The 19,583-nt window shown below is 45.9% G+C and overlaps 1 protein-coding gene across 2 annotated transcripts in view; it reads left to right on the top strand.

Annotated features, from left to right (window-relative positions):
* The first annotated feature begins 4,870 nt into the window (after positions 1-4,870).
* The window catches only part of kremen1 (kringle containing transmembrane protein 1), a 91,272-nt gene continuing 76,559 nt past the window's right edge, over positions 4,871-19,583 (top strand). For both annotated transcript variants that reach the window (XM_037531969.1, XM_037531968.1), the window contains exon 1: positions 4,871-5,105. In XM_037531969.1, coding sequence (XP_037387866.1) covers positions 5,036-5,105 — 70 coding nt within the window. In that variant the 5' untranslated portion in view covers positions 4,871-5,035. The remainder of the gene's footprint in view (positions 5,106-19,583) is intronic.

The following is a 19,583-nucleotide window of genomic DNA, read 5'->3' as shown; positions in this document are numbered from 1 at the left end:
TGTAAAAAATCTTTAGCTTTGCCCTCTGAGCAGTTCTTCACTCTGTGAACACTCCAGATTTATAAGATGTTTGGATTTTTAAATAAGTTTATTGTTTATCTTAAACAGCCATCCATCACGACCGCCTCAAAACAAAACAACTCCCAAAGTGTGTCCATCAAACTGACCACATGCAGAGCCAGAAGTTCCAGTTCAGGCGGTCAGCTGCTGTGAAAACGAGGCATTTCCGCCGGACAGTGAGAGGACAATCCTGCAGATGATTCATGCGCTTATGGTTACCAACCGAAATCATACTCCAGCCTTAAAACGGCATCAGGCAGCGTCTGTTATTTTTACTAAACGGCCCTGCAGGGCTTTCTGGGGTTTTGGGTGAGTTCTTTTTAATCTCAGTGGTCAGTGAGATCACTGAAGATGCAGATGCAGGCTGCTATTTACAGTGAAGAGTGATAGACCTGCCCTCTCAGTCCACTTCAGTAATGACTCACCATGCAGGTGCAATAACTCAGCGCTGCCAGCAGAGGGAGACAACTCGCACTGCACAGAGTGCTGCTGGTTGTCACTCTAGACGTGGATAAAGGCCTATATTTAGACTCAAAATCATGATTGGCCTCTGCCAGTACAGTTTAATCCCAGACTAGGCTTAATCCGTGTCCAGGAAGCTGAAAATATGGGACCTGGTGTGTTTAAAGTGAGAATAGCAAACGCACAAGACTGTTTAGTTCACAAGCTCAGAGGTGTTATTCACAGCAACACTGCCAACATTCCCTGCCGCTCAGCTCCTTCATCCATCACTGTTTTCCACAATCAAGCACAGTCAAACTCGCTTCATTCAGGGAATTATTTTAGGTCAAATCCACTTTACACCGTTTAGTAGCCATAATCGTTCATATGACATAAGCTGAGATGTTTTTGTTCCTTAAAAGTCCAGCAGCCGACTTAATTACAGGTGTTATAACAACCTTAAACTGTTTCACTGTCAGACTGAATGCATTAATAATGCATCGCTGCTGAACAGCGAGTCTGTTATAGCAGCTTTGGCAACCACTGCTAACAGTGGAGCACAACAGAGGAGGGCGGAGTGGCTTGTGTTCAGCCCAGGAGTTACGGGAAGAGACCAGCCCACCTTAAGCTCCAGCGCTGGACCGTGTCTGTTAGAGCTCGGCCCTTGGTTTGAGGATAAATGTCAAAACTCGGTCAGAATATGAGGCCAAGCCCACTTCTATTACAATGCTAACTTCTGCTAGCATGCCTATGGGTTTCTAGTAGTTTGTTAGCACTAAGCTAATAGTGATTTGCATGAGCCTGTTCTGACGAGGCTGGTTCAGCTTTTCCGTTTCAGTGGGGTTTCAGTCAGGACTTTGACTCAGACACTCCAGAACCTTCCTTTAGTTTCTTTTGAGCCAATCAGAGCCGGACTTGCTTGTGCGCCTCAGATTATCGTCCTGCTGCAGAACCAAACTCTGCTTGAGCTGTAGGTCACAAACTGATGGCCACAGCTATTCATGGTTCCATCAATTAGGACTAATCGTCCAGGTCCCGCAGAAGCAGAGCAGCCCCAGACCATCACACTACCACCACCATGTTTCACTGTTGGTGTGGTGGAATGTGCTGTCAGCTTTATGTCAGATGTAACTGGACCCAGGTCTTCCAAATGGTTCCACCTTTGACTCATCAGTCCACAGAATATTATCCCAGAAGTCTTGGGGGTCATCTAGATGTTTTTGGTAAATGAAATGCAAGATGAGCCTTTGTGTCCTTTCTGGTCAGCAGTGGTTTCAGCTGCCTGATGGATCCCATTTTTCTTATTGAGGAATCATGTGCGTTGACCTTAACTCAGGCAAGCGAGGCCTGAAGTTCTTTAGAGTTCATCTGGGTTCTTTTGTTCCTCCTTGATGAGTCTTTGATGCACTGCTGGTGAAATTTTGGTGGGCTGTCCTCTCCCAGGCAGGTTCTCCACTGTTCCTGCTTCCTCCATTTGTGGATAACGGTTCTCACTGTGGTTCTGTGGAGTCCCAGAGCCTCAGCGATGGTTTTGAAACCCTTTCCAGACGGTAGATTTGGGTGAGTTTGTTCTGTATCTGCATTTGAGTCTCTTTAGAATGAGACCTTGTAGCTGCTTCTCACTGTCAGACCGGTTCTGCTTAAGTGATGCTTAGATTCAGCTGGTCTGGCACTGATCGGGTCTGCGTGTGGCAGTGAAACTGAACCCAACAGTTAATGGAATATATAATGGTGTACACACACACACACACACACACACACACACACACACACACACACACACACACACACACACACACACACACACACACACACACACACACACACACATATATATACACGGGCGGCACGGTGGCGTGGTGGGTAGCGCTGTCTCCTCACAGTGAGGAGGGCCTGGGTTCGATTCCCCGGCCGGGTGACCGGGGTCCTCTCTGTGTGGAGTCTGCATGTTCTCCCCGTGTCTGCGTGGGTTTCCTCCGGGTTCTCCGGTTTCCTCCCACAGTCCAAAGACATGCAGTCAGGCCAATTGGACATGCTAAACTGCCCCTAGGTGTGAGTGACTGTCTGTGTCTGTCTGTCTGCCCTGCGATGGACTGGCGACCTGTCCAGGGTGTAACCTGCCTTCTGCCCGCTGGGATAGGCTCCAGCATCCCCTGACGGAGAAGTGGCTTAGAAAATGGGTGGATGGATGGATATATACTCTGTATATATATATATATATGTATATATATACACTGCTCAAAAAAATAAAAGGAACACTTAGACAACACAATATAACTCCAAGTAAATCAAACTTCTGTGAAATCAAACTGTCCACTTAGGAAGCAACACTGACCATCAGTTTCACAGCTGTTGTGTAAATGGAACAGACAACAGGTGGAAATTACTGGCGATTAGCAAGACTCACTCAATAAAGGAGTGGTTCTGCAGGTGGGACCACAGACCACTTCTCAGCACCTTTCTGCTTTTGTCACTTTTGAATGTTGGTGGTCTTTCACACTCGTGGTAGCAGGAGACGGACTCTACAACCCACACAAGTGGCTCAGGTAGTGCAGCTCATCCAGGATGGCACATCAATGCGAGCTGTGGCAAGAAGGTTTGCTGTGTCTGTCAGCGTAGTGTCCAGAGCCTGGAGGCGCTACCAGGAGACAGGCCAGTACACCAGGAGACGTGGAGGAGGCCGTAGGAGGGCAACAACCCAGCAGCAGGACCGCTACCTCCACCTTTGTGCAAGGAGGAACAGGAGGAGCTGCCAGAGCCCTGCAGAATGACCTCCAGCAGGCCACAAATGTGCATGTGTCTGCACAAACGGTTAGAAACCGACTCCATGAGGATGGAATGAGGGCCCAACGTCCACAGATGGGGGTTGTGCTCACAGCCCAACACCGTGCAGGACGCTTGGCATTTGCCAGAGAACACCAGGATTGGCAAATTCGCCACTGGCGCCCTGTGATCTTCACAGATGAAAGCAGGTTCACACTGAGCACATGTGACAGACGTGACAGAGTCTGGAGACGCCGTGGAGAGCGATCTGCTGCCTGCAACATCCTTCAGCATGACTGGTTTGGCAGTGGGTCAGTAACGGTGTGGGGTGGCATTTCTTTGGAGGGCCGCACAGCCCTCCATGTGCTCGCCAGAGGTAGCCTGACTGCCATTAGGTACCGAGATGAGATCCTCAGACCCCTTGTGAGACCATACGCTGGTGCGGTTGGCCCTGGGTTCCTCCTAATGCAGGACAATGCTGGACCTCATGTGGCTGGAGTGTGTCAGCAGTTCCTGCAAGATGAAGGCATTGAAGCTATAGACTGGTCCACCCGTTCCCCAGACCTGAATCCGATTGAGCACATCTGGGACATCATGTCTCGCTCCATCCACCAACGCCACGTTGCACCACAGACTGTCCAGGAGTTGGCGGATGCTTTACTCTTTAGGTCTGGGAGGAGATCCCTCAGGAGACCATCCGTCACCTCATCAGGAGCTGCCCAGGCGTTGTAGGGAGGTCATACAGGCACGTGGAGGCCACACACAACACTGAGCCTCATTCTGACTTGTTTTAAGGACGTCACATCAAAGTTGGATCAGCCTGTCGTGTGTTTTTCCACTTTAATTCTGTGTGTGACTCCAAATCCAGGACTCCACTGGTTAATACGTTTGATTTCCATTGATGATTTTTGTGATTTTGTTGTCGGCACATTCAACTTTGTACAGAACAAAGAATTCAATGAGAATATTTCATTCATTCAGATCTAGGATGAGTTATTGGAGTGTTCCCTTTATTTTTTTGAGCAGTGTGTATCCATCCATCCATTTTCTAATCCGCTTCTCCGTCAGGGTCGCGGGGGGCAGTGTATATTATATATTATATATGTTAATATTGCGATCTTTAGTGCTCCGTTAATGAAGTGCATTACTGAATAAATAATAGTTTTCATTCATAAATCATTTGCATTTATTTCATTTTAGTCCATACAGTGTGAATATAAGTCTGTAAGAAGCGCTGATTGTGCGCCTGTTCAGCGAATCCGCGCAGAAATACGGGCTGAAGTCGCGCGGGCTCTCCCGCGTGCACGCGCTCCTCTTGTCTTACAGAGAGAGACCGCGCGGTTCTCCAGACTGATGGAGATACACACGCAAGTTCACAGCGCGTGCTAACCCTTTCCTCCACGTCTCGTGCACTTTCGCACTTCGCTGCATGCAAAAAAAACTACATAGGGGCGGAACCCAAAATCTGCCCCCCCACCCCGCGCGAGTCTTTTCCTGTCACATGATCAGTAATTGGATCTCTCTCTCTCTCTCTCGCTCGCCCCCCCCCCCCCCCCCCTCTATAACTCAGCCCCCAGGTTCCTCTCGCGCTCCACTCACACTCACTCACTCTCTCGCGCGCAGCTACAGCTAAAGTGCAGGAGCGAAGGAGAAACAAACGCTCGCTCTCTGAATCGGTCCGTCCGCGAGGCGAGGAAGGAGCGAAGGAGGAAGGAGAGCAAGAAAGACAAGGAGGAGAGAAAGAGAGAAGAGCGCGGGGAGGAGGAGGAGGATGGAGAGTTTGGGCTTTTTCTCGCTGGTTCTCCTCGCAGCCCGCACAGCTCACGGCCACCTCCATTCCGGTGAGTGGAGCGAGGTTCTCCGTTCTTCTGCTCCGAGTTCTCCAGGCTCTCCGGGCTCTCCGCTCTGCTGAGCTTCGTAGGTCAGAAGGTCTGTGTGAGATTTACTGAAGAGACGAGGCTGAACGGGGCTTCTTTCTGCGAACTTTCCGTTCCTCCTTAAATGGTGCAGCACTTACTTTCTGTGCATTTAAGGTGGAACGGAAAGTTCGCAACAAGCAGTTGGGGCAAGTGCGATTTAGGAGGCGTGAGGTTCGCAGCAGGCTAACTTTTGGGGGGCTGAAGTCACATTTAAGTGTTGATCAGCTCTCATAGCCTCATTAACACCTCATTAATTGATTATTAATGATCTAATGAGCTGAGAAACACGGAACTGCAGATCTACAGGACTGTGTGAGGAGCAGTGTTGGGAACACTTGCTCTTCCTGGTCATTTCCAACTAAATCCCAACATTGGCGTGGTTTGCTGCCCATCTACGCCTAATTAACAGATGATTAATTAGCTAATGAGTTGGTCCAGGTGTGTTGAAGCAGGAGAAGCAGTGGAAATGTGCTGTAAGACCAGGAGTCTGACCGTTCTCCGAACTCAGATGAAGCAGATTAAACACTGTAAAATGTGGGATAAACAGTGTCGTCCTCATAATTCATGGATCAGATGAGGGAAAATGTGCAGATACTGTTCTTTGCTCCAAAACTGCCACTTTAACCTTACAAAGGGGTTATTAATTGGTTATTAATGAGCTGACCAGCTGGATTAGGTGCATCATAGCTGGAAAAACAGTAAAGCGTGCAGAGTGAGTGCTAACCGGAGGCAGTGATGGGAAAACACTTGCTTTCATTGTTTTCTAGTTTCATTACTGTTTGTTTGCGTTTTGTTTGATCTAATTCATTGATCATTAATGATTTAATTAGTTGAATCAGGTGTTTTAAAGCAGGAAAGACGCTACGTTGTGCAGCGTGTGGACTGATACAGCAAGAAAAGATTAGAAAAGGTGTAGATTTCATCATTTAGATGGCGGAAAATGTGCAAATGCTGCCTTTTCTACTCTAAAATCTCCAATTTAACCTCATTAATAGTGACTAATAATGAGTTAATGAGCCGAATCAGGTGTGTTTCAGCAGGAAAAGCACTAACACGTCCAGACTGTGTGGATCTACCGCGGTAGCGCCGGGAATCTAGAGCTCTAGATGTTTCCTGGTCCTGAACAGAAACAGCAGTGGAAACTAAGGCACAGTTGGGTGTTTATGTTCTCGGATGCATCCTATTGGATTAATAATGAGCTAATGAGCTGAATTGGCTGTGACAGAGCAGGAAAAGCACTAATAGAGCACTAATACAGCACCGAGCTAATACAGTAGCAGGACTGGGAAACTGCGTAGTTGTGTATCATGTACAAGAATGAACATGTACAGATGTAGCTGCTCTGCAGCTGCCAATTTAGGCTCGTTAGTGGGCTAATAATGAGTTAATGAGCTGAATCAGGTGTGTAATGAAGAGTCGGTGTGGAGGTGTGTTGGGAAACACTGACGAACCGACACAGAAGTGGAAGAATAACGCAGTTTAGTGTTTACCTGCTCTTACGCACTGATTTTAAACCTGGAACAGGATCTTTAACGGAATAGCGAGCCGAATCAGGCGTGAAGAACAGCAGAAGGTTCCGTGGTCCAGACGCAGATGGAGGGAGCGGAGCAGCTTTCCTGATGAAATGATGAGCTGCGTTAGGTTTGTGAGCGAGTCCGTTTCAGGTGTCACCTGATCTCAGTCGTCGCCATTAGGACTGCGTGTTGATGAAGAGGTGAAGTGAATACACTTAAAGAAAGCCGAGAGGTTGTTTATGTTTACGAGACGCGTCACTGGTCTGACGTCCGAGCGCCGTCTGACGTCCGAGCGCCGATGGAACACTGTGATTGTTTGTTTATCTGAGCTTTGTCTGTCGTTGGTGGTGAAGGTGTATGTTCCTCTTCTTCTTCTTCCTCTTTTTTCTGCTTCTTCTTTTGATTTTTCTCCCAAACTTTATCTGCTAACTAGTCCTGCAGTTTTCAGGATGTTGTTGGAACACTCTAGAATGTTTGATCCCATTGGGAACGGCATGTTTGTTCCAGCTTTTTGATGGGATGTATTGTTTTTGTGCAGTGATCATTAAGTGGTATTTTTTGTACTTTAGGAATGAATGGGGGCAAAAATTTGTGCATCTCACTAATATCAGGACACATATATGCTAGCAAAACCCTAGCAACCACAGAGAATACCATAGCATCTACGTAGCAACACCCCAACAACCATCTGGGATAACATAGCCACCACCTAGCAATACCCTAGGAATGGAATACCATAGCGAACACGTAGCACACCCCCAAAACCACCTGGAATACCATAACAACCACCTAGCAATATCCTAGCAACCACTTAGGATACCATAGCAACCATGTGGTAACACCCCAGCAACCATATGGAATACCATAGCAACCACCCAGGATACCATAGCAACCACGTAGCAATACCTTAGCTACCACACAAGATACCATAGTAACCTCCAAGGATACCATATCAACCAACTGGGATACCATAGCAACCAGCTAGGAACAGCTTAATCTGTAAAATCACTCCAGGTTGTCTAGAAAAGGCTCTTTTCTAGTTTTTTAACTTGTGTTTTGAGCTGCTCAGTATCATCAGTCTGGAAGCTTCATGACTAATTAGCCTAATTTAGGCGCTTTAGGCTTTATGTTAAAAGCTGTTTACAGTAAACATAATTAATGTGGCAGTTCAGGGCTGAACATCTCCATAATAATGTCACGCACGGTCAGAAAATAGTGGAGTACGGGTGATTCACCTCGGCAGGTGTGTGTGTTTATATCTTCAGTCCAGCTGTTCAGGGTGTCGCCTATTCATAGTGTCTTATTTCTACTCCTCTAAGTTCGTGGGCTGTGCAGTATTGAGCGCTTCCCCTCTGCAGCGGTTCAGTCGTATGAGCAGCAGCGCAGGTTCAGTCGTATGAGCAGCAGCGCAGGTTCGGTCGTATGAGCAGCAGCGCAGGTTCGGTCGTATGAGCAGCAGCGCAGGTTCGGTCGTATGAGCAGCAGCGCAGGCTCGGTCGTATGAGCAGCAGCGCAGGCTCGGTCGTATGAGCAGCAGCGCAGGCTCGGCCGTATGAGCAGCAGCGCAGGCTCAGTCGTATGAGCAGCAGCGCAGGTTCAGTCGTATGAGCAGCAGCGCAGGCTCAGTCGTATGAGCAGCAGCGCAGGCTCAGTCGTATGAGCAGCAGCGCAGGCTCAGTCGTATGAGCAGCAGCGCAGGCTCAGTCGTATGAGCAGCAGCGCAGGCTCAGTCGTATGAGCAGCAGCGCAGGCTCAGTCGTATGAGCAGCAGCGCAGGCTCAGTCGTATGAGCTTTACATTTAGATTTACATTTACAGCATTTGGCTGACGCTCTTATCCAGAGCGACTTACAATTTGATCATTTTACACAGGCAGGCCAAGGTGGTGTTAGGAGTCTTGCCCAAGGACTCTTATTGGTATAGTGTAGGGTGTTTACCCAGGCGGGGCACTGAACCCCAGTCTACAGCGTAGTAGGTGAAGGTGGTGTTAGGAGTCTTGCCCAAGGACTCTTATTGGTATAGTGTAGGGTGTTTACCCAGGCGGGGCACTGAACCCCAGTCTACAGCGTAGTAGGTGAAGGTGGTGTTGGGAGTCTTGCCCAAGGACTCTTATTGGTATAGTGTAGGGTGTTTACCCAGGTGGGGATTGAACCCCAGTCTACAGTGTAGAAGGCAGAGGTGTTAATCACTACACTATCCTAACCACCAGGTTCAGTCATATGAGTTGCAGTGGAGTGGTGGGTTTTCCTCAGAAGAGCTGAGGGCTGTGTTTGTAGCTGTTGGCGCTGTAGAGGCGTTATGTTATATGTATATCTATATATTGAGCATTTAGATAAAAACTCATTAGTTTCCTGTTTGTAAATGTATGATGTCAGCCACACGCAAGCTCCTGCTGGTGTGGGTTCACGGAGTCGAACAAAACGCAGTGTGATTGTTGACAGTGCCCCCTTGTGGGAAATGTGATTAATTTCACAACATGAACATTAAAATACAAACTTTTACACACAACTTCTGTTGTTTTCACTGTTAAAATGAATCATCAGCTGGAACGTCCTGATCGTAACAGGCCGGTCAGTGTGGACACAGTGAGTAGATTAGCTCTATTAATGGATTATTAATGAGTTAATGAGCTGAGTCAGGTGTGTTAGAGCGACTCCTCTTTGTGAACAGGACCCTTAGTGTGATGTTTTAATGCCATATCTCTGATTTTCACCTTATTAATGTGTAAGTAACAGAGTTCAGAGCTGACTCTGGTGTGTGAGGAGTCCTATGAGTGGGTTCTGTTGTGCTGTACTCCAGAGCAGCAGTGTTTCCGTGTCTGTTCTGCATTCTCTGAGAACAGCGTCTCTGGAGTTCCTCCTCGTGAGGAGCACATGGCCGAGCCTCGTCATCCTCAGACGACACAAACAGCAGGAGGGAAAAAACAGAAAAGCTTTACAGTTTAATAACGACCACATGAAGCCGAAGTCCTCATGCTGTAATTTGAGTTTTCGTTTCAAGTCTCGAAAGGCGAATCCCAAAGCTTCCTTTCTAATTTTTTGCTTCTTAATTACAGCCTTCGATTCAAATGAGGGGTTTGGCCATCTGGGCAGTGTAAGCAGAGCCATCTGTACCTACACATTAACCACACCGCTCAGCAGAACCTCAGCAGAACTTCAGCACAGAGTCAGAGCGCAGATCAGACTCACACTGTTCACAGCAGACTCACTGTTCATATCGGACTCGCTCTGTTTACATCAGACTCACTCTGTCCACATCAGACCCACTCTGTCCACATCAGACTCACTGTTCATATCGGACTCACTCTGTTTACATCAGACTCACTCTGTCCACATCAGACTCACTGTTCATATCGGACTCACTCTGTCCACATCAGACTCACTCTGTCCACATCAGACTCACTGTTCATATCGGACTCACTCTGTCCACATCAGACTCACTCTGTCCACATCAGACTCACTGTTCATATTGGACTCACTCTGTCCACATCAGACTCACTGTTCATATCGGACTCGCTCTGTCCACATCAGACTCGCTCTGTTTACATCAGACTCGCTCTGTCCACATCAGACTCACTGTTCATATCGGACTCGCTCTGTTTACATCAGACTCACTGTTCATATCGGACTCGCTCTGTCCACATCAGACTCACTGTTCGTATCGGACTCACTCTGTTTACATCAGACTCGCTCTGTCCCCATCAGACTCACTCAGTCCACATCAGACTCGCTCTGTTTACATCAGACTCGCTCTGTCCACATCAGACTCACTGTTCATATCGGACTCACTCTGTCCACATCAGACTCGCACTGTCCACATCAGACTCGCTCTGTTTACATCAGACTCGCTCTGTCCACATCAGACTCGCTCTGTTTACATCAGACTCTCTCTGTCCATATCAGACTTGCTCTGTTTACATCAGACTCGCTCTGTCCACATCGGACTCACTGTTCATATCGGACTCACTCTGTTTACATCAGACTCACTGTTCATATCGGACTCGCTCTGTCCACATCAGACTCGCTCTGTTTACATCAGACTCGCTCTGTCCACATCAGACTCACTGTTCATATCAGACTCACTCTGTTTACATCAGACTCACTGTTCATATCGGACTCGCTCTGTCCACATCAGACTCACTGTTCGTATCGGACTCACTCTGTTTACATCAGACTCGCTCTGTCTCCATCAGACTCACTCAGTCCACATCAGACTCGCTCTGTTTACATCAGACTCGCTCTGTCCACATCAGACTCACTGTTCATATCGGACTCACTCATTCCACATCAGACTCGCTCTGTCCACATCAGACTCGCTCTGTTTACATCAGACTCGCTCTGTTTACATCAGACTCTCTCTGGCCATATCAGACTTGTTCTGTTTACATCAGACTCGCTCTGTCCACATCGGACTCACTGTTCATATCGGACTCACTCTGTTTACATCAGACTCGCTCTGTCCACATCAGACTCGCTCTGTTTACATCAGACTCGATCTGTCCACATCAGACTCGCTCTGTCCACATCAGACTCGCTCAGTCCACATCAGACTCGCTCTGTCCTCATCAGACTCACTGTTCATATCGGACTCACTCATTCCACATCAGACTCACACTGTCCACATCAGACTCACTCTGTCCACATCAGACTCACTCTGTCCTCATCACACTTGCTCTGTTCACATCACACTGACTCTGTCCTCATCACACTCGCTCTGTTCACATCAGACTCACTTTGTCCTCATCAGACTCGCTCTGTCCACATCAGACTCGCTCTGTTCACATCAGACTCACTCTGTCCTCATCACACTTGCTCTGTTCACATCACACTGACTCTGTCCTCATCACACTCGCTCTGTTCACATCAGACTCACTTTGTCCTCATCAGACTCGCTCTGTCCACATCAGACTCGCTCTGTTCACATCAGACTCACTCTGTCCTCGTCACACTTGATCTGTTCACATCAGACTCACTCTGTCCTCATCACACTCGCTCTGTCCTCGTCACACTCGCTCTGTTCACATCAGACTCACTCTGTACTTATCAGACTCGCTCTGTTCACATCAGACTCACTCTGTCCTCGTCACACTCTCTCTGTTCACATCAGACTCACTCTGTCCTCGTCACACTCGCTCTGTTCAACATCACAATCACTCTGTTCACAGGTTGATATTCACTGTTTTTTTTTCCTCTTTACATTCTCAAATTGTTTATGGACATCTTTCAGAGAGAGAAGATAGAGAGAGAGGCAGACAGAAAGAAAGAGACAAACCGATATAAATAGAGAGAACAGAGAAATAGAGGGATGAGCGAAAAACTGTGACACACTTAAATTAACTTCAAAAAATTTCATACATTCTCCCAACTTTTTAAAATTCTAACTGACTAGTGTTCCTCAGTCAAAGACGCACAGTATGTCACCACCTGAGGGCCAGTGGCACACTCCACACCCGGACCCCTCTGACCCCTCTGACCCCCCACACCCCTCACTGTGTATTAGCTGAATGTATACTGTTTAACATTTTTATTATTTAATAAGTGCTATCTTATTTCATTTATTCATTTATTTATTTATTTTTATTATTGTTATTTCACTAGAATTATTGTCATTAATTCCAGAAATTCTATTAATTCCATTAAATATGTTGAGGTTTGTGTTGCTTTGGCAACATTGTGTTTCAGACACAACAATAAAGCTACTTTGTGTTGAACTGAATTGTATTGAGAGAAATAAAGAGACAGAGAGACGTTTATATGCATTATTATATGCATTGTTTAACGTTCCCAACTCTTTTATAACCTGCACATCTGTGAAAGCTCCATCAACACTGAGCGTAGTTTGGAGCAGCACATGCTGCCTTTTAGACTCCGTCTTTTTTAGGGAACTGTCTTTTTTAGAACTGCATCACACTGAAAATGTGTGACACATTATGAAGCACAATACGCAACAATAGAGACTCCGGAGCAGCTGGTGTGTTACATCAAGCAAGAGCGGAAAAAATTCCACAACTTTAATAATCCGAATCCTCAGCTCCCAAATGACTACTGTACACTGTTTAAGGGGAAAGTGACGTAACACAGACATAAACACGTCACTCTCCAAACTATTCTGGAACATCACATTTAGATTAAGGGTGTATATATATATATATACATACTGCTCAAAAAATAAAGGGAACACTCCAATAACACATCCTAGATCTGAATGAATGAAATATTCTCATTGAATTCTTTGTTCTGTACAAAGTTGAATGTGCCGACAACAAAATCACACAAATCATCAATGGAAATCAAATTTATTAACCAGTGGAGTCCTGGATTTGGAGTTACACACAGAATTAAAGTGGAAAAACACACGACAGGCTGATCCAACTTTGATGTGACGTCCTTAAAACAGGTCAAAACGAGGCTCAGTGTTGTGTCCGGCCTCTACGTGCCTGTATGACCTCCCTACAACGCCTGGGCAGCTCCTGATGAGGTGGCGGATGGTCTCCTGAGGGATCTCCTCCCAGACCTAAAGAGTAAAGCATCCGCCAACTCCTGGACAGTCTGTGGTGCAACGTGGCGTTGGTGGATGGAGCGAGACATGATGTCCCAGATGTGCTCAATGGGATTCAGGTCTGGGGAACGGGTGGACCAGTCTATAGCTTCAATGCCTTCATCTTGCAGGAACTGCTGACACACTCCAGCTACATGAAGTCTAGCATTGTCCTACATTAGGAGGAACCCAGGGCCAACTGCGCCAGCATATGGTCTCACAAGGGGTCTGAGGATCTCATCTCAGTACCTACTGGCAGTCAGGCTACCTCTGGTGAGCACATGGAGGGCTGAGCGTCCCTCCAAAGAAATGCCACCCCACACCATTACTGACCACTGCCAAACCGGTCATGCTGAAGGATGTTGCAGGCAGCAGATCGCTCTCCACGGCGTCTCCAGACTCTGTCACGTCTGTCACATGTGCTCAGTGTGAACCTGCTTTCATCTGTGAAGATCACAGGGCACCAGTGGCCAATTTGCCAATCCTGGTGTTCTCTGGCAAATGCCAAGCGTCCTGCACGGTGTTGGGCTGTGAGCACAACCCCCATCTGTGGACGTCGGGCCCTCATACCATCCTCATGGAGTCGGTTTCTAACCGTTTGTGCAGACACATGCACATTTGTGGCCTGCTGGAGGTCATTCTGCAGGGCTCTGGCAGCTCCTCCTGTTCCTCCTTGCACAAAGGCGGAGGTAGCGGTCCTGCTGCTGGGTTGTTGCCCTCCTACGGCCTCCTCCACGTCTCCTGGTGTACTGGCCTGTCTCCTGGTAGTGCCTCCAGCCTCTGGACACTACGCTGACAGACACAGCAAACCTTCTTGCCACAGCTCGCATTGATGTGCCATCCTGGATGAGCTGCACTACCTGAGCCACTTGTGTGGGTTGTAGAGTCCGTCTCCTGCTACCACGAGTGTGAAAGACCACCAACATTCAAAAGTGACCAGAACATCAGCCAGAAAGCAGAAAGGTGCTGAGAAGTGGTCTGTGGTCCCACCTGCAGAACCACTCCTTTACTGAGTGTGTCTTGCTAGTCGCCAGTAATTTCCACCTGTTGTCTGTTCCATTTGCACAACAGCTGTGAAACTGATGGTCAGTGTTGCTTCCTAAGTGGACAGTTTGATTTCACAGAAGTTTGATTTACTTGGAGTTATATTGTGTTGTTTAAGTGTTCCCTTTATTTTGAGCAGTGTATGTATATGCATGTATTTTACTGATGTATTTTACCTCCATTTTGCCGTTTATGTTAGTTTTTAAAAAGTGTCTGTTTTTCTTTACGTTGTGTGTAAATTTCAGAATGAATAAACCAAAAGAAGTGACCTAAAATGACTCTGAAATAACTCTGGTTCCATTGGCTTCCATTAAAAGTAGAGTAGGTTATTCCTTCTCCTGTAATGCTGCTGTTTTGGACATATGAGATATGTATGTATATATACATACGCACTAATATCAGTGAAGTTAATGAGTAGATATGGCTGTTTTCTGTTGACTGCAGGTCTGAAAGGATGAGCCAGTCACTGCTGTCTGAACTGTAATGGATCTCAGTTGGTAAGAACAGTAGAACCCCAAACCCAATAAGAGGGTTTTGTGACAGCCATGCAGACGCGGCTGTTACCTGACGGACTGTCCGCTGGTGTGTCTAGTACACCATCGTTGCCGTGCATCGTTGCGTCGTCCACTGTGGGGTCAGGAGGAGTTTATAAAGTGAGTTTTCACTCTGACAGAAATCCGTGTGTGTCACTGACTGAGGTTTGGTATTTTCCGTCTCTGTGCCTTCGGTCCTGGATGCGGTCGGCCGGGTCAGTAATTACAGCCTGTTGTGTGTATATGTGAAGGTTTGCTGGGAGGAAGTGGGTGGAAGGACTTCTGGGAAATGTAGGAACCATAGGAATACCTTTCTAAAACTACGGACTCTGATGTGGTCAGTGCTTCTGCTAAATTAGGCTGAGCTGTACCGCAGGCGGACAGCAGCTCGGCCTGCACACGTGTCCCACCACACGCTTGTTTTTATGTACTTTCAGGACCACAATGCTCTGACTGACTTACTCTAAAGCTGGAGGTTTGACTCCTGAGGTTAAATCAGGGTTAGAAATGATTATTTCACACACACACACACACACACACACGTGTGTATATACGTACATATATATATATATATATATATATTATATATATATATATATATATACACATACATACACAGGGTGAGTGAGTCAAAAGTCACAGGACACCGTTTTATTTTATTGTTGATGCTGTCACAAGCCTCCACGATGCGGTGCTGAAGGTGGTGTTTGTTGCAGATTTTCTCAGCATACACAATTTGTTTATCCCTGAGATAAAAGTCGATTAAAAAAAAAAAAAATAAATAAAATAAAACGATGTCCGATGACTTTTGACTCACCCTGTATATATCAATCAGAATCAGAATCCTTTATTGATTCCAGAGGGAAATTGCAGTTGTTACAGTTGCAGCCATTTACGTAAAAGTATAAACACTTTCATAATTTAAAGCAGAGATAAAGGTGTGTGTGTGTGTGTATATATATATATATATATATATATATATATATATATATATATATATATATATATATATATATATATATTAGTCCACTACTATTACATGTAGATTTATGCGTGTGTATTGTATGGATAGCACATATTGTCATTATTGTATTAGTATCTATGGCTCTGGGTCCTCACCTTGTATAAAAACCTTGTGTGTGTGTGTGTTTTACGATGTGTGTTTGATGTTAGGCTAAAGGCCAGAGGTCAGGTCTAATGTCTATTATGGTCTTGTTGGTTGACCTGCTCAGATTGGCCTGTCAGTTTCAGTTCATATCCACAGCGCCTACAGCTGTTAGAGGGGAACTCCACCTACTTTCCAGAATTCTGTGTAATTACGTTCTGTGTAGGTGAACCTGAGCGGTTTTCCTCTGTAAGTACTGATAGTTTGGACCTTTTGACCATACAAGGTTAATACAGGTTCCTCTTTGTGGTTCTGAGCACTGAGGTTCTGCGTTTTCCCTCTGTTCCGGTCGTTTGTTCTGGCTATTCATTTGTTTCCTCAGCTTCATATCGTCATCCTGCCATCCTCCGCATGCTGTCCTGTCCAGACCACAAAGGTCAAAAGGTCAATACATCATGAATGATGAAATCTCAAATTTCAACAGGACTTGATTTAAAAGAGTTTCTTTTACAGATGATTCATTGAATCAATAAAAATCAGCTTTCACTGTGATTCAGTTAGTAAATGACTCGGTGAATCGTGAGTCCGATTCGGCTGATCGTGATATTTTTGAAGTGATTCATTTGGAACTGGAACGTGAATCTTCCTGAGAAAATGATTCAGTGAACCATGAAATCTGAAATTCACCACAGGTTGATTCTTTAGGAGTTGGTTCAGTGAATTGTGACACTTCAGATTTCTCAGGGATTTGATTTAATGTTTTTTTTGCTGTGATTTTTAAATAATCTTCAATAGCGCTGTGCTCTGCTCTGTGACATCAGAGCGGAGACAGCAGACCCCCCGTTGGGTGAGCTGATAGAAGCTGTCAGATGCTGTATTATGTAGAGGCTGGAGAAGGAGGCGTCTGAGCCGCTGTGACAGTCCGGCTGTAATCTGGACAGGGGACAGGTTCTCTACACACCCACGTTCTCACGTTCTCCACACACACCAGCAGGGCTCGGATGGTGTGTAGATGGAGGCTCTGAAAGATCAGCTGTGACCGTCAAACAAACATCTGACTCTGTGATCTCCAAACCTGAACCTGGAGATCCGCCTTCCTGCAGAGATCCAGTCAACTGCCCCGCCTTCCGCTGAGCTCCGACACATCTGACCCAGCCAATCAGGGACCTGGTGTGGTTGGAACCAGACTCTGCAGGCAGGTGGATCTCCAGGACCAGGTTTGGAGACCCCTGATTTACTCTTAGCACTGCCGCTAGGGGCTAATGCTTTAGGCTAATGGCATTTAGTCCATGTTTCCAGAGGACGGTGCGTCATGCGGTCTCAGGAAGTCAGTTAGAGATGCTCTCTCCCTCTGTCTCTCTCTCTCTTTCTCTCTCTCTCCCCCCTCTCTCTCTCTCTCTCCCCCCTCTCTGTCTCTCTGTCTCTCTCTCTCTCTCTCTCTCTCTCTCTCTCTCTCTCTCTCTCTCTTTCTCTCTCTCTCTCCCTCTTCTGTCTCTCTCTCTCTCCCTCTCTCTTCCTCTCTCTTCCTCTCTCTCTCTCTCTCTTTCTCTCTCTCTCTCTGTCTCTCTCTCTCTTTCTCTCTCTCTCTCTCTGTCTCTCTCTGTCTCTCTCTCTCTCTCTCTCTGTCTGATTGGTTTATTCTAGTTTACAGTGATGAATGCAGGGTTGCTATCGGCAACGGTAAAGCGATTGTTTTTATAATCAAAGCTGAGCTGAGTTTATTTGCATGAGGCTGATTTGCCAGAAACGCCGGCCCTCGAGAAATATGCAAAAACAAGTATGAAAATTTCATGAGATAATGAGTTTTTTTGCCAGGCAAAGCTCGGCTCTGCTGGAGGGTCATTATTCTGGACCTGCGTGACCACCAGCTGCCCCGACACTGGAAACCTCACGCAGACGATCGGAGACGTTTAGATCCTTGGTCTGAGAAGGAAAAGCCTCACTGAGGTTTTAAAGAACAGCGAGTCATTTAGGGATTAGTAGATTGGTAAAGTAAACTTTGGGTGAATCTTTTAAAAAAGATAACTGGATTAATTATCAGAGCAGCTGAAGGTTTAGTCAGTTACTAAAACACAGTGTTTAAAATTATCACAGATTCCTCGATTAATCATCACATTAATCAATAGGCCGCTGATTAAAATAATCACTGAGTCCTCGAATAATCATCACATTAATCAATAGGCCGCTGATTAAAATAATCCCTGAGTCCTCGATTAATCATCACATTAATCAATAGGCTGCTGATTAAAATAATCCCTGATTCCTCGAATAATCATCACATTAATCAATAGGCCGCTGATTAAAATAATCCCTGAGTCCTCGATTAATCATCACATTAATCAATAGGCCGCTGATTAAAATAATCCCCGATTCCTCGAATAATCATCACATTAATCAATAGGCCGCTGATTAAAATAATCCCTGAGTCCTCGATTAATCATCACATTAATCAATAGGCCGCTGATTAAAATAATCCCTGAGTCCTCGATTAATCATCACATTAATCAATAGGCCGCTGATTAAAATAATCACTGAGTCCTCGATTAATCATCACATTAATCAATAGGCCGCTGATTAAAATAATCCCCGATTCCTCGAATAATCATCACATTAATCAATAGGCCGCTGATTAAAATAATCCCTGAGTCCTCGATTAATCATCACATTAATCAATAGGCCGCTGATTAAAATAATCACTGAGTCCTCGATTAATCATCACATTAATCAATAGGCCGCTGATTAAAATAATCACTGAGTCCTCGATTAATCATCACATTAATCAATAGGCCACTGATTAAAATAATCACTGATTCCTCGATTAATCATCACATTAATCAATAGGCCGCTGATTAAAATAATCACTGAGTCCTCGATTAATCATCACATTAATCAATAGGCCGCTGATTAAAATAATCACTGAGTCCTTGATTAATCATCACATTAATCAATAAACTACTGCTTTAGAAGTTTTTTAGTTGATCAGTTGTTAAAATAATTAAAAATAATTAGATTTCCCACGTCTTTATTGTTTTAACCCAAAATAACCCTATAAATAATCATCAGAATACTGTTCAAACCCTGTGTGGGAAGCTGGTCACTTGATTAATCACTGAATTGATCGCTCGGTCATTAATAAAGCAGCAGTGACCGCGTTTGTGTTACATTTAATATTAAGTTTAAAGAAACTTTGTTGCATCTTTTAAAATCTTCATTGTTTACAGTAAAGGCCAAAAGCAGGGACTCTGAACTGGGAGAAGCAGTTCCATGGCAGGAGTCCAGGGGGCGCTGTCTCCATCCCCATTCACAGACCAGCAGGGGGAGGCGTGGCCACAAAACCGGAGCCCATAACTTCTGTAACGTCTTCTAAAAGCATCTCCGACGTCCTGCAGAAGCGTTTTCAGAGCCCAGAGTTAAACCCTCGTCTGTATTATAATCCGTATCCAGATTTAATCCTGATGGTCAGGAAGCTCCGAGCGTCCAGGTGTAAATGAGGCCTTCAGCTCTAGAGCTGCTGCTGCCTCTTCAGCTCTGTAGATGGAAGCGTCTCTGGTTTTTCCCTGGAGGCTCCTTGACCTTCTGACCTGCAGTGCGGTCACAGCAGCTCAGCAGAAGCTGAAGTTGGTTCTCTAACCTCAGCCTGTGTTCTCCCTCGGAGAGCGAGGCTTCTG

This window comes from Pygocentrus nattereri, chromosome 20 (assembly GCF_015220715.1).
Source record: "Pygocentrus nattereri isolate fPygNat1 chromosome 20, fPygNat1.pri, whole genome shotgun sequence".
Classification (NCBI taxonomy): domain Eukaryota; kingdom Metazoa; phylum Chordata; class Actinopteri; order Characiformes; family Serrasalmidae; genus Pygocentrus; species Pygocentrus nattereri.
This window is presented reverse-complemented; position numbering and strand designations above follow the sequence as displayed.